The sequence below is a fragment of the Copadichromis virginalis genome, linkage group LG11 (assembly GCF_057382275.1).
Source record: "Copadichromis virginalis isolate Kocher_CV1m ecotype Utaka linkage group LG11, C_Virginalis_male_GT1.1, whole genome shotgun sequence".
In the NCBI taxonomy this organism is placed as follows: domain Eukaryota; kingdom Metazoa; phylum Chordata; class Actinopteri; order Cichliformes; family Cichlidae; genus Copadichromis; species Copadichromis virginalis.
The window spans coordinates 35165007-35178782 of NC_140628.1; the positions used below are offsets into that span (position 1 = coordinate 35165007).

General features: G+C 39.2%; 1 protein-coding gene across 1 annotated transcript in view; it reads left to right on the forward strand.

Annotated features, from left to right (window-relative positions):
- The window catches only part of thsd7ab (thrombospondin, type I, domain containing 7Ab), a 226762-nt gene that overhangs the window by 71765 nt on the left and 141221 nt on the right, over positions 1-13776 (forward strand). Inside the window, exon 2 of the mRNA XM_085472186.1 lies at positions 992-1826. Within this exon, the coding sequence (XP_085328312.1) occupies positions 992-1826 (835 nt within the window). The remainder of the gene's footprint in view (positions 1-991; positions 1827-13776) is intronic.

A 13776-nucleotide genomic window follows, 5' to 3' on the forward strand; every position in this document is an offset into this window, starting at 1 on the left:
AGGCTCAAATTAAACTTTTTGTTGCTAATGCACAACCAAGTCCTGCAGTGGTACTTCTGAGTAAAAAGAACCTCATAAAGGTTGTTAGTTTTTAACTGTTGCAAATCGGCAACGCTTGCCTTGAGAGGGTTAAGTAAATGGGGACAAGGGAAGACTTTGCCAAACTCTTGTGTACCAAGAAATATATGTTTATTGATGTTTGTGGCAATTTCTGCTGGTTGCCAATAGACTTTGATAAACGCCACAGATATCTCATTGCCCTTGTAAATTAACTTTCAGACACTTGCATTTGATCACCTATAATCTCTACTGTTGCACATTGTGTTTGCATTGCCTAATCATCCCTCCCCGCCTCAATGGCAGCCACCCAGTTTTTACCATGCAGGAAGAATCACTGTGTCTGACCGAAGTGTCGTGCAAAAACAAGGCGGCGGATTATTTTTATTTAATATGACACATTTTTGCACTCACTTCAGCTGCTGACAGCTTTTCAGCACATTTACATCAAGGGCCATATTAAAGGAGTCTGTGAATTTACTGTGTCATCCTTGAAGATGTATTATGTGCCTTTTTCTTAGCTGAGAAAAAGAAAATGAAATAGTCTTGGTTTAGAATTAGGTTTCAAGCATTTGATTAACTGATGCTTCCATATGGATTTCTGTTTTAAAGGTACACATGAAGTGGCATTAGTGCCTTCCATTCATCATTATTAGGATAAATATGGCTTATTTGTTTATTCTACACTTTCAATCGAGTCCAGCCTGTGGCATTATGCTGTTTTGTTTCACTTCCTCCAATCTGACTAGCATCTTTTATTCCTGCTAATATAATTTCCTGCTTCTTCAAAGCCGTATTGTGATGTGTTGTGTTTAGAATTTCCTTACAAGTTTTCATACAATGCTCCTGAGTGCTTTTCTTGTCATTTAAAGCTGAAAGGATTATTGTTTTATGTTTCTTCATTGTGATTTGAGGTTGTTCATTTGTTTCCCAGGTCCATGGGGAAGATGTATGGGCAGCGACTGCGGCCTGGGTGGCAGCCAAAGCCGGGCAGTCTGGTGTGCCCATGTGGATGGCTGGACAACACTTCACACCAACTGTGACCAGGCACAGCGTCCCTCAAACCAGAGAAACTGTTTCCGTGTGTGCGACTGGCACAAGGACCTTTATGACTGGAAACTGGGTGCCTGGAATGAGTGCGTGCCAGTATCAGCAAGGACCTTTGGGGCCCCACGGCAGTTCACGTGCAGTGGAGGCGAAGAGGGCATTCAGATCCGGGAGGTGGGCTGCATACTCAAGTCAGACGAATCTCCAGCAGAGGATGCCATCTGTGAGTACTTTGAACCCAAGCCTCGTCTAGAGCAGGCATGTTTGATCCCTTGCCCTCAGGATTGTGTGGTTTCTGAGTACTCGCCATGGACATCCTGCTCCAAAACGTGTGGAACAGGCCTCAGGAACAGAGTGCGCAGTGTCCTAGTCCCTCCGCTTTTTGGAGGCGCTGCCTGTCCCAACCTGACTGAGTTCCAGTCTTGCAAACCAGGGCCTTGCACAGGTCCAGAGGGCATGTACAGTCTCAGGGTTGGACCGTGGAACTCTTGTGCCCTCCCGCAGACTCGGACAGCTCGCCAAGTTAAACGCAGGAAAGGCAAAGGGCAAGGGCTCCGGGAGAGGGTAGGAGTAAAAGATCCCGAGACTAGGGAGCTTATCCAGAAGAAGCGTACCAGGAACCGCCTCAACCGGCAAGAGAGTCCCTTCTGGGACATTCAGGTGGGCTACCAGAATCGGGAGGTGACTTGCATCCATAGGAATGGGAGCACTGTGGGACGCAAGTGAGTGGCAATATTTTTGTAGTAATGTGTATGTTGTTGGTTTTTTGTTTGTATGTGTGCTTTTATTCCCCCTCAGCATAAATTTAAGCTTCCTTTCATAGGTATTACTGCAAATGCTTTTGCTGAATTTTTAAACTAAAGCATGTTTCCCCTGCCTTTCAGGCTTTTTGCCTAATGTAATCAATATCTCTGTTTTCATATTTTCTTTGTGTTGCTGACTATTGATTACTCTAGGTATTTGTATGTTTGTCCATTTATTGTTGTCAGAAGGTTCATCTGGTGAATTTCTGAACATGAAGCCAAATTTGTCCTCCTGAAAGTTTTTCTTCACCCTGTCATGAAGTGACATGCAGGGGAGGATGTTTATCCGCTGTGTCTTTGTCACTGCTGTGCTGTCAGAGCAATGAGGCACAACTCCCCGTACATTGTATTTCATGTCAACTTCTGAGGATGGAAGTGGAAAAGAAAAACTCCTTTTGTGACATGAGATCAATCTGAACTATGAATCTGTGTGGTACTTCGAAATATGGCAATTTTCAGTGTTTTGCCCCGTGGTTTCGAATCAGATGTTTTAAGAAAAATTGAACAAATCAAGCGTTGCTCAAAATGCCACCAAAAGGATGTTTTTCTTGCAAAAAAAAACGAAGGAACAAGGTTATGGTAACCAAGGATATAGGTTAAAGGCACAGTTTACACAAACAATTCATTAATTGCAGTGCAGCCTCAGTCATCTATATCCTTACAGGCCCCTATGGGTGTGGATGAGCCTATACTGGACAAACAAAGAGAGCTCTCTGACAGTGCCTTTCAGAGCATAAAGCAGGGAATGCAGTGTATATCATAGCCAAACACTATCATGAGGCCAAACATGGCTCCCCTGCCACTCTGCATTTCATTGGACTTTAATGTGTAGCTCTTCCTGCCAGAGGGTGCAATCTATCAAAGCTGCCTTCTCAGAGAGAGATGTATTGGATCCCTATATTCAATATATGACACATGGTGAACTGAAAGATGATTTTTAGTTTAAAATCTTCAATCTAAACAAGTTTATATGCAATACAAAAAAACAGAATACTCAGTACAGAACTTGTTACCTCCGTGCATTTTACTTTCCAGCTCAGGACTGTGCAGGGGCTAGAGTCTATTCCATAGTTACTGGGTGACGAGTGGGGTACACAGAGAGAGCCCACGCAGACGCAAGGAGAACAAGCAAACTCCACACAGTAAGGCCCGGTCAGGCTGGTGGAGCACCTTCTTGCTGTGAGACGACGATGCTAACTACTACTACTTTGTTTTAAATTCATGTCATACTATCCAAAAATGTACATAGGATATAGGATCAGGAATATAAATGACAGGACCTCCATTTTCTCCCACATTCTGATGAATGCTACAGATCCAAAGTGTTAGCAGGTCTGTTGACATGGCCAAAATAAATCAGGAAAATATAGATTTCTCAGCTTCTTCCTGATGTGTTGTGTTGCTTGTTTTCCACTCAGCTCGGCCTCATTAGAAAACATGAAATAGTCACAAAAAAGTAATCTAATTCATGTGTGTGTGTGTGTTCATGGATACAAATCATCAGTATGGATATATAGTTAAAGTATTTCAATAGGAAGTATATTTTGTGTATGAAACACATATTTTGCCCAGAGATAGATGGGAGGCATAACCACGCCAATGAAGAAAACAAAGCTTTAAAAGAGGTGAAAAATATTGCATTATAACCGAAAACATAATTTTCTGGAAATAAAAACCTAATTGTTTTTAATTACATTTTAATATATTTTAGTTCAGACAATCCAGGCTCAGGTACGGTTATTATAAAGACACTCTATTTAAGCTGCTTTAGCCTGCTGCATGCTCCAAGCTGCTTTGCAACCCACCTTCATTCCAGGTCCTCCTTTTTGTGCTGTTTCATAACGTTCCATCATCAGTATCAAATCTGTTGTCATGCATGCTCCTGCTCTGTTCTGTTCTTGTCTCTTGTTGCTGCTCCTCTCCCCACGTCCAGGTTTCCAATTATGCACATAGTAGGGGTCGGGGCAATTACTGCAAATGGAAATCTTTTTATGCTTAAGAGTGAACTGCAGAACAACACGGCATGTTCACATAACAGACAAGTGGATAATCTAGTGTCATTATGTGTGATTTAACCCTCTCAGGCTCAAATTAAACTTTTTGTTGCTAATGCACAACCAAGTCCTGCAGTGGTACTTCTGAGTAAAAAAAACTCATAAAATATGTATGTGGGGTAATCAGGTTGTTAGTTTTTAACTGTTGCAAATCTGCAACGCCTGCCTTGAGAGGGTTAAGAGTGAAGTTACTAAAAGAAACCTCTAAAGACATAGATAAAGAAATTGGTTTGAGAGACATCAATTGTGAGTGGGAGATAAAATAAGTCAGTAATTGTAAAGCAATATCATGAAGTGAAAAATGGAACCACATCAAACAAATCACTATTCAAATAGGTCACTAAATTACACCTTCAGTGGGTACTTTTACCCAAAATACACGGTTTAACTGTACGAGTGCTTATACTGCTAAGCCGATGGGGAATCTAATCTTTTGCCCTGACATTATAGCTGTGAGCTACACTGTCTGACTCAAAATAAGATAGATCAAATAGCTCTCAGCTCCATCTCACTCACTCTAGTTCCTGCCTGAAATGCCCATCAAACATTTACTCTCCTCTCTGCTAGAGATCACCGTATTTGATAGAAGGGCATTGCTAACAGAAACCTTTCACTGTATCTTTTTTATTAACATGATTAATTACAACAGAGATACTCTAGCAGTATACTGTTCTCAAAACTTATATTCATTAAGTAAACATCAGACTTATTGTTCCCTAGTAAATTTTAGTCGGTGCTAAAGTCTAATGTCCCTCCCACAGACTCTGTTGTGGAGAAACTATTTTTTCTGACTGGCTAATTGATATTATGAATCATTATCTCTAATGAGCTCATATACAGTTGCATACATTTTGTATCCTGGGAAGATCGCAGGATTGCATTGCTGTACCAAAATGAAAAAGCCAAGCTGGGCGACTGTGGCTAGTCACTGCAAGGTGTCTGGCTGATCTGCTTCACAAGTGTCCTTGGGCAAAATACTGAACCCCAAAATTAGTCCGATGCCTCCATCAGTCTAGTTTTGTGTCCTGGATAAGACAAGAGTTGTATGCTAGGTGTGGTTTGCTGGTTTTTCCCATCTGGTCTACGCATCTTTTCCAATGCTTACTTATTTTTATCCTGAGTGGGGACATACTTTACCTATACTTCAAAGTGCTTAACACTACTTTGACAGCTATATGATATAGTTGGTTTTCCACTGCAAGTTGAAACAGTTTATACTGCAAGCCAAGATTACAATAATGGTATGAAAGAAAGTAAAAAAACTAAAAAGAGAAGGTACATTTTCTGTCTGTTCTATACGGAAGAGGATTAGGGCCACTGGAAAAAAAAGTGGGCACGTCTTTTTTTTCTCTTCTTTTCCTGAATTCTGAGAAAAAAGTCAGAATTTTAGCTGCTATAACTTAAAGTACATAGCGTTGCTGCAGTTCATTGAGGATTGCAGGCATTTATTTATGTACAACGCTATTATGGTTTATCCAAATCATTTCAATCAGGTTGCAGTCTGAACTTTGATTGGGCCATTGCAACACCTTGATTCTATTCTTTTTTGTGATTTTGCTTGTGTGCTTGAGATCATTTTCCTGTTTCTGCCACACTTTAGCTGTGAGAGACAGTTTACATAGAGGTATTCATAGTAAACATAAGAGTATAAAGAGTTTGCAGTTGACTCAATGACTGCAAAGTAATTGAAGTCATTGAGTTGGTGTGGGCTTCTTTTATAGCCTAAATCAGCGGTCCCCAACCTCCGGGCCTCGGACCAGTACTGGTCCGTGAGTCGTTTGGTACCGGGCCGCGAGAGTTGAGGCTCAGGTGTGAAATGTATGGTTTTCAGGGTTTTTATCGGTTTTCAGCGTTATTTTGTTATCGTTTTTATCGTTAACTCGGTTTTCCTGGGTATTTTCACGTGTTTTATGAATAAATAAAAACCGGTACTAGTTTTATTTTGTTGTATTTATCCACGACACCTTAAAGGCCGGTCCGTGAAAATATTGTCGGGCATAAACCGGTCCGTGGCGTAAAAAAGGTTGGAGACCGCTGGCCTAAATCATTACCCGTCCACCACAGTGTTTGACAGTTGGTGTGAGGTGGTTGCGCTAATATGCAGTGTTTAGTTTTCAAGGTTCAAGGTTCTTTATTTGTCACAAGCATAGTTATACAAGTATAACACACAGTGAAATGTAAAAAAAAAAAAGGTAAATGGCCTGTATTTATATAGCTCTTTACACTACATTCAGTCATCCACACATTCACACACTGGTGATGACAAGCTACATTGTAGCCACAGCTGCCCTGGGGCGCACTGACAGAGGCGAGGCTGTCGGACACTGGCGCCACCGGGCCCTCTGACCACCACCAGTAGGCAATGGGTGAAGTGTCTTGTGTCGTGTCTTGCCCAAGGACACAACGACCAAGACTGTCCAAGCCGGGGCTCGAACCAGCAACCTTTCGACATGTGCAAAAATGGGGGGGGTAGAAGAAGAACATTATATAAATAGTATATACATTAGGTGAATGTGCAGTAGTAGCAGCAAGCAGGTGAATTCTGTGAATTTTCTTCACACATGGTACTCTGCATTATGGCCAAACATGTCCACATTGGTCTGATCAGTCCAAAGACATTGTTGGCAAAGTCTTGTGGTTGGTTCAGATGCAATTTTACAAATCTAAGCCAGGCTGCCATGTTATTTTTAGAGAGACGAGGTTTTCTCCTGGCAACTCTTCCAAATAAGACACACACCTTTCTCGAGATAGTTGCACTATCATGAATAACATGCTATGTGAGGTCTGAGATGTGGCTCTTGGGTTTTCGGCTATTTCTCTTAGCATTGCTACTCCGACCTTGGGTTAAATTTTCCTAGGTCATCCAATCCAGCCAAAATTGGAAACAGCCTTTAATTTTTTGAATTTATGAATAATCTTTCTCATTGAAGACTGAGAAATGGTTTTATAATCCTTGCCAGATTGATGGGCAGCAACAAAATCATTGCTGAAGATCATTCACAATCATTGGCGATGTCTTTCCTTCGTGGCATGGTGTTATGATTCAGACTGCCAAAACTTATATTGTTATTATATTTCAATACTTTCAATATACTTTTACACTGCTTCTGCCTGTTGGCTCGATTTTTGGTGAATAAATAATGACATGGAGTAATATGTTGTTATCTGTGGTTGAATTTGTTAAGGCCCGTTAAGAATCTGATTATTTCTGATAAAAAAAAAAAAAAAAAAAAAAAAGGTTACAAAGGACAGCAGCTAGTTTTTTTTAAGTGGTTTGAATATATTTACATGATTCTTATAAATTAATGCAACAATAACTGTTAAAAAAACACAATCAAATATAAAACAGCACACTACTTTGTGTGTAAGTTTTAAAGTTATACTCACAGTAGATGTGAAGGACCATAATATTAGAATTCCCCAGCATGTTGCTAGTGATGGAAAAGATTTATTACAACAACTAAAATTATTTATAGTTTTCTTGAGAATAAAATGAAATGTGTCAAAAAAATTATTTAACTTTAGAACAGATCTATAATCACAAAGAAAACTAAACCAGAAAACCTAAAGATAAAACTAAGGCTAAACCTTGTTAAATGTAATACAGACCCCCAAAACTCAGAACACTATATGTACAGAAAAAGGCAAAAATGTAAATACAAAAACTCCAAACTCAGGCAAAAAACTCAGGGTCAATGACAGCTTTTGTCATTTCTGTGTTTTGTATCTTTGTGGGAGATATTACATCTTAAAAAATGTTGTTTGAAAAGCCCTAAAATTCATAAACATGGTCAATAACTTGTATTCCATTGTATAATATTTTTTATTTATTTTCAGTCAAAGGTTACACAGTTTTAAACATTTAGTTACTTTGCATGGGTACATTTCTATTCTAAATGCTCTGTCCACAAATGGCCTTTGGTAAGAATTGCTTCACAAAGTCCAGGAACAGAGATGAACAAAGATAAGACCTGTCCACCTGCAAACTTTAGCTTCACCAATCAGAAAAAACAGAGGCATAAAACAGCTCATCAGACACTCTTTGATCTAAGCTTAGGATAAATAAGGATTATTTCCAACTAGCAGTCATGCAAAGCTATTATAGTCCAGCAGTCAGAGTATAGAGATGGAAATTAGTTGAATTAGATCATCTGAGGAACATCAGCCAATAACGTTCAGACTAAACCGACCCACAGTCTTCCTTCTCACAGTAACCGGCTGTCTCCTCCTCTCTGTGGAAAATCTTCCCATCAGGCTGCACATTCCACCTCAGCTTCACCTCTTCTCTGATCCCTTGCTCCAGCAGCTTCTCCCTCACCTGAAACACAGTTTTCACACATTAAAAGAAGCTCCTCATTAATCAGCAAAAAAAAAAAAAAAAAAAGAATCTGATTATTTCTATTATGTTCTGATATCTAAAACCTTACGGCTTTCTTTTTACCATGGCTATAGATCTACAATCATCCATGGATAGCTTTCAATATGCTACCAAGCACAATGGGCTATTTTAGTGAGAACTGCAGCTAGCTAAGTAAGAGAAAAAGGAAATGGATTCAGCAGATTATCATATTATGAAGCACCCTCACAAAAGAAAAAAAATCCTGGAAATAGTGGTAAAAAGAAGACTATCATCAAAGCAGACTGGAATATACTATATTATGTTTTTCAGTTAATTTAGTTGCATTTGGAGGTTATTTTATATTAGATATTGAAGGACTAAATGTTGCTAGAGTATGTGGGGTGATCGTGGCTCAAGAGTTGGGAGTTCGCCTTGTAATCGGAAGGTTGCCGGTTCGAGCCCCGGCTTGGACAGTCTCGGTCGTTGTGTCCTTGGGCAAGACACTTCACCCGTTGCCTACTGGTGGTGGTCAGAGGGCCCGGTGGCGCCAGTGTCCAACAGCCTCGCCTCTGTCAGTGCGCCCCAAGGCAGCTGTGGCTACAATGTAGCTTGCCATCACCAGTGTGTGAATGGGTGGATGACTGGATATGTAAAGCGCTTTGGGGTCCTTAGGGACTAGTAAAGCGCTATATAAATACAGGCCATTTACCATTTATGTGAAAGGGTAAGTTATTTCTGGCATGTTATAATAGCATTTAACCTTTTGTATTGTCATTTTCTTGCATCCCATGTGGGATAGAATAATAGGAAATTATTATTAAAAAGGTAAATTACTTAGATTGTTACACAATTTTGTTTTATGATTTTTCCAATCTAACAGTTAAGTTCAAGTTCCAAACTTTAACTTCTAGTTAAAAAAATGTAATTACTCTGGAAACTTTAGATTGACAGCAGCAATGACTAACAACACACTAGTAGCCTTCATAGTCTACATGTTCTACTGAGGCTCCTGATCTTTTTCACAAATTGCAGACTGGTTGTTTGTATAGTATGAAAAGTGCTGCATAAATGTATGTGTGAATGGATGCAAAGTAAAGTACAGCCCATAACCACAGCCCATTCACCGAATGTAAATACCACCAAGAGGCTATTGAAAGCCTGCTGTCTGACTGTGGTCGTAATGCCTTCCTACCTTTGAATACTTTTCATCTTTCCACGACATTTTTTAAACGTATAAGAACGCGTAAAAATAGTAACACACAGTTTTACTTTTCTCTTATGAAATAACATTTTTTCTCTATGCCTAAGCACTTTGAACCTAACATTTGCCGCTCACACTCCAATGGGGGCAGCTGTGGATTTAGTATCTTGCCCAAGGATAATTTGACATGAAGAGTAGAGGATCGAACCACCTTCAAATTGGTACTCAACCAACCTCTACCTTCTTCCTAGCCGCCCATGGTGAAAACATACAAAAAAAAAACAGAGTGTAAAAGGAACAACCCTTTCACCACAGCTGCCATTATTTGCCCGAATGTTTCTTGCTGAAATAGCTGCTGACAATATTCAAGTGCTTGACCATCACTATTTGCATAGCCAAGACGAAAATATACAGACTAACTTAATACAGATGACAAAAAACAACTTTACTGTCATTATCAGCCACACAAAAATTACATATAGAAGTTGTTCAGCGTAAGGTCAGCATGAAAGCAAAAACCAAAGTTTCATTGCTCGTGTACTAACTTTGGTATTTTATAAACAGGGTATATTTTATTGACTCTTCAAAGGTTGTGCTCACTAAGATCTTACAGATCCGAGGATGTGGTGCATGCAGTCTGGACAGTTTAGTTTAAATTGCAAATTACACCTGTGAGACTTGTAAAACGCCAAACAGGTGTCAATAAGTCTCTGTAACATGTATTGGTGTAAACCTTTGATGTCTTTACTAAGTGAATGTAAAGTAATCAGCTATTCTTTTAAAGAGCTGCTTCTTTGGATCCATCCTCTCGCTTTCTGTTCCTTGACTGACATTAAGTTAAAATGTCGTCTCTGCTCCCTTCAAACTTGTGCTTTTGCGACGGCTCTGATCTCTTAGAAGGATTTGGTGACAGTGCCAATAGAGCACGCCTCTATTCATATCACATTTCAGTCACACACCACTTGTACTCTAAGATTTAATCAATTATGTACTAAATCTATTCATTAATGCTTTGTTTGCGCCAAGCTCTCAGCACTAACTGGGATCAAATATTTCAAAGGAGCCGTGAAAACAACTCACATGCCCTTAGGAACATAAATATTAATCCTTGACTTGTTTATTTCTTGTTCTAAAATATTCATAGTTGTTTTTGCCACTTGCGGAAAAAAAAGGAAAAAAAAAGTGGAACAAACTTCCCAGTGCAGCAAAAAAAGAAAAAACAGTCATCTGCGGACCGGGTGCTCTCCAAACATCTTGCTCACTTCATTTCCAATTTCGTTTGATGAACATCTGTCAGTGAGTCGCTTCTTACTCTGTTGCCGACAACTCATCCTAAACAGGCCAGTTTCCTTATAACTTGAGCTGCTGTCCTGTTGATTGGGCTTGTTTCTTACTTAATTTGATGCAGACCCATATGGAAAAGATATATATAAATCTTATAAAGTTTCTATCTGTCTTGTGTGAAACTTGTATGAAAAGCATACAAGAGTGAAAAAAGATATAAGATCCCTTGAAAAATTATATAAATGAAACTTGTATGTTTTGGATACTTACTAAAACAATATATGAGAGTAACGAGGAAGTGGCCACTTTCATGAGTAAATCATATAAGTCTTATATGATTCACTATGTGAAGTAGGCCACATCTTATGCAAGTCTTTAATAAGTTTTTTCTATTTCTTTTCCATATGGGGAAGGTCGTACAGGGATCGACTAATTTTATTTTTTGAGACCACATCTATCCCTCAGATATTTTTCTTTTATTAAAAAAAGGCTGCTTTAATCATTTTGACCCACATCAATTTCGTTTTTTGGTCATTTGACATTCAAGTAACAAGTGTGTACAGGTGTTGAATTACAGTATGCAGACTTTCTGGCTGTCTGCATCTTGTCTGTTGGAGTCCATTGCTGAAAGTATATGTATTAAACCTACATGCTTAAGAATGAGCACTTTTCAGATGTCATCTACTTATTTAAATAGAATCTGATTGTGTCCTCATTCTGTCTGAATGACTGAGATGAAGAAATAATGACTTCTTTTCGCAACTTTGAAATCTCCACAAAAATGCTTGGGCATGCACACAACAAACGGCAACGACTCAAAGGATCCAGCTGCTGAGAAAATGGGTCACTGGCTGCATTAGGGGGCTTTTTAAAAACACAAGAAGTTCCATCTGAGACAGGAAATCGAGCCATCACCCTCTGTGCGCCACATTCACTGTTTAAATTCCTCATTGTTTTCCTCCCAAGCAAGATGAGCCGGCACACCAAGCATGTTTGGCAGAAAAACAGAACTAAGATTTTTCACAGTGTCGCTCCAGTAGCACTTCAAAGACTGCAGAGGTGTTTTAATCAGTGAAGACACAGGAGTTAAAAGAAAAAAAGACAGCACAACTGAGCTCATACATTTCCTGATTTATACCAAAAGTCTGAGTTGCTGGAGGTGAAGTGTGGTGGCAACGTCTAAATGAGAGGTTTCTAAATGAAGCAGAGCTGTAATTAGCACTAATAGCTCATCAGCTGCTTTGCCTCAAGGGGAGAGACATCGAGAACGAGTACCAGAAAGCAGTCGGCTTTAGTTAGAGCAAATTTCTAATGATTCGGAAGGGACCCAAAGAGGACGGGTTATTCATTACGTCTAAATACTGTTTAGATGATCAAAAGATGTTTGTGAGCGATTGATCAGAAGTTGTTTTGGCTGTCTTAACACATGACACACACCGTGCCATACCATTCCTTTTTTACTCTTAATGTGAAACTGATTATGCAGTGTGTATGCTAATGAGAAGCTAACGACAGTTAAGGGCGAAGGGTTCAAAGCTTCATGTGTGGTATCACACATGTTGATGCAAAGTCTTACGCCAATAGGCAACTTAGCACATTGACATTAAAATAGAATTGAGAGCTTGCTGAAAACTTCAGTGCCATTGTAATGAGGCATCAGCAAGCTGTACACCGCATGACTTGGATGAAGAAGTAGAATAGTGAAAGGTTAAGTGGATTCATTAAGTCAATGAATCTACAGGCAGTTTTCAACAATGCTGATATCTGCATCCTCGATGCATGAAGGAGCGTTTCCGCAGGTCCTCCTCCCTGCAGCTGTCAGACTGTACAATCAAAACTGCTCCCAACAAACATAGATGTTTACATCAGCGCTGTAATTTGCACTATTTTATCAACCGATTCACACTATAACCAGGGTTTGCCTCTTAACTTCATTTAATTTTATTTAATCTAGTAACGGTACAGTAGTCTGTTTTTGGTAACCATTGTCCTTGATGTAAATATGTAAAAATTGTGTATGTTTCTGTTCTGTCTCTTGTGTACTGTTTGTTTGTATATGTGTCTTTCTTGCTGGTGTTACACCCAGATTTCCCCTTGTGGGTTAAGGGATTATTTTATTCTATTCTAGCGGCTTTCTTACCACGAATGCTGTATCTGTATGCTAAATGTCGGCCTATATCCAAAAACTGATTACCCTGCTCTTGACTTATAATATCCATTCATAATTCTTATAATTTTCCTTTTTCTTTCTTTTTCTGAAAAAAAAAACAACTTAAGTTGGATCTTCCATACTCATTTTCAGTTCCGTCTATTTTCCTTTGACTCTTCTAGCGTAGCTTTGCACAATTCAAAGTAATCATTCTCGATCTTATACTTCCTACATCCTCTCAGTTCAACCTCTCTCTGAAACAAGCTGTTGCCCCTTGCAAAAAAAAGGCTTGAATAGCAGGTGGGTGGGCTTCTTCACGCACAGTCAGAGATTAAGGTTATCGTCTCTCATTAGCATCACACAGAGCCAAAAGTAGGGGAAAAAAACTGTCTCAAACTGAGCATTTAGAGCAGTCAGTGGCCTGAGCATTTGGTTGCATGTGCTCACGTGTTCATGGCCATTTGACCAGCAACCACATTTATATGCAGAGGTTCCAAATGTTTTCAGATTTAAACATTTGGATCACATGCTATTTTACTTAAAGTATTACATGAATTTAACTTTTTTTTCTTTTAAGTGATAAAAAGAAAAATATCTGGAAGTCTTTGTTCTGAAAATTCAGTTATTATTTAATTTAACGTCATTTTTTTGTAATGCTATCACTTTAGACAGTTACAATTTTATAACCTCTGTCTGTGGTAATCACTGACAGTTATGGACACAGTAACCCTCTGCACTCATGGTGTCACAGCATCAGCAAACTAACAAAAAGATAAACAAAACACAACCTGAGCAACTGATCTAAACTGAACAACCCTGTAGGCCAGAACACATTTGAGATG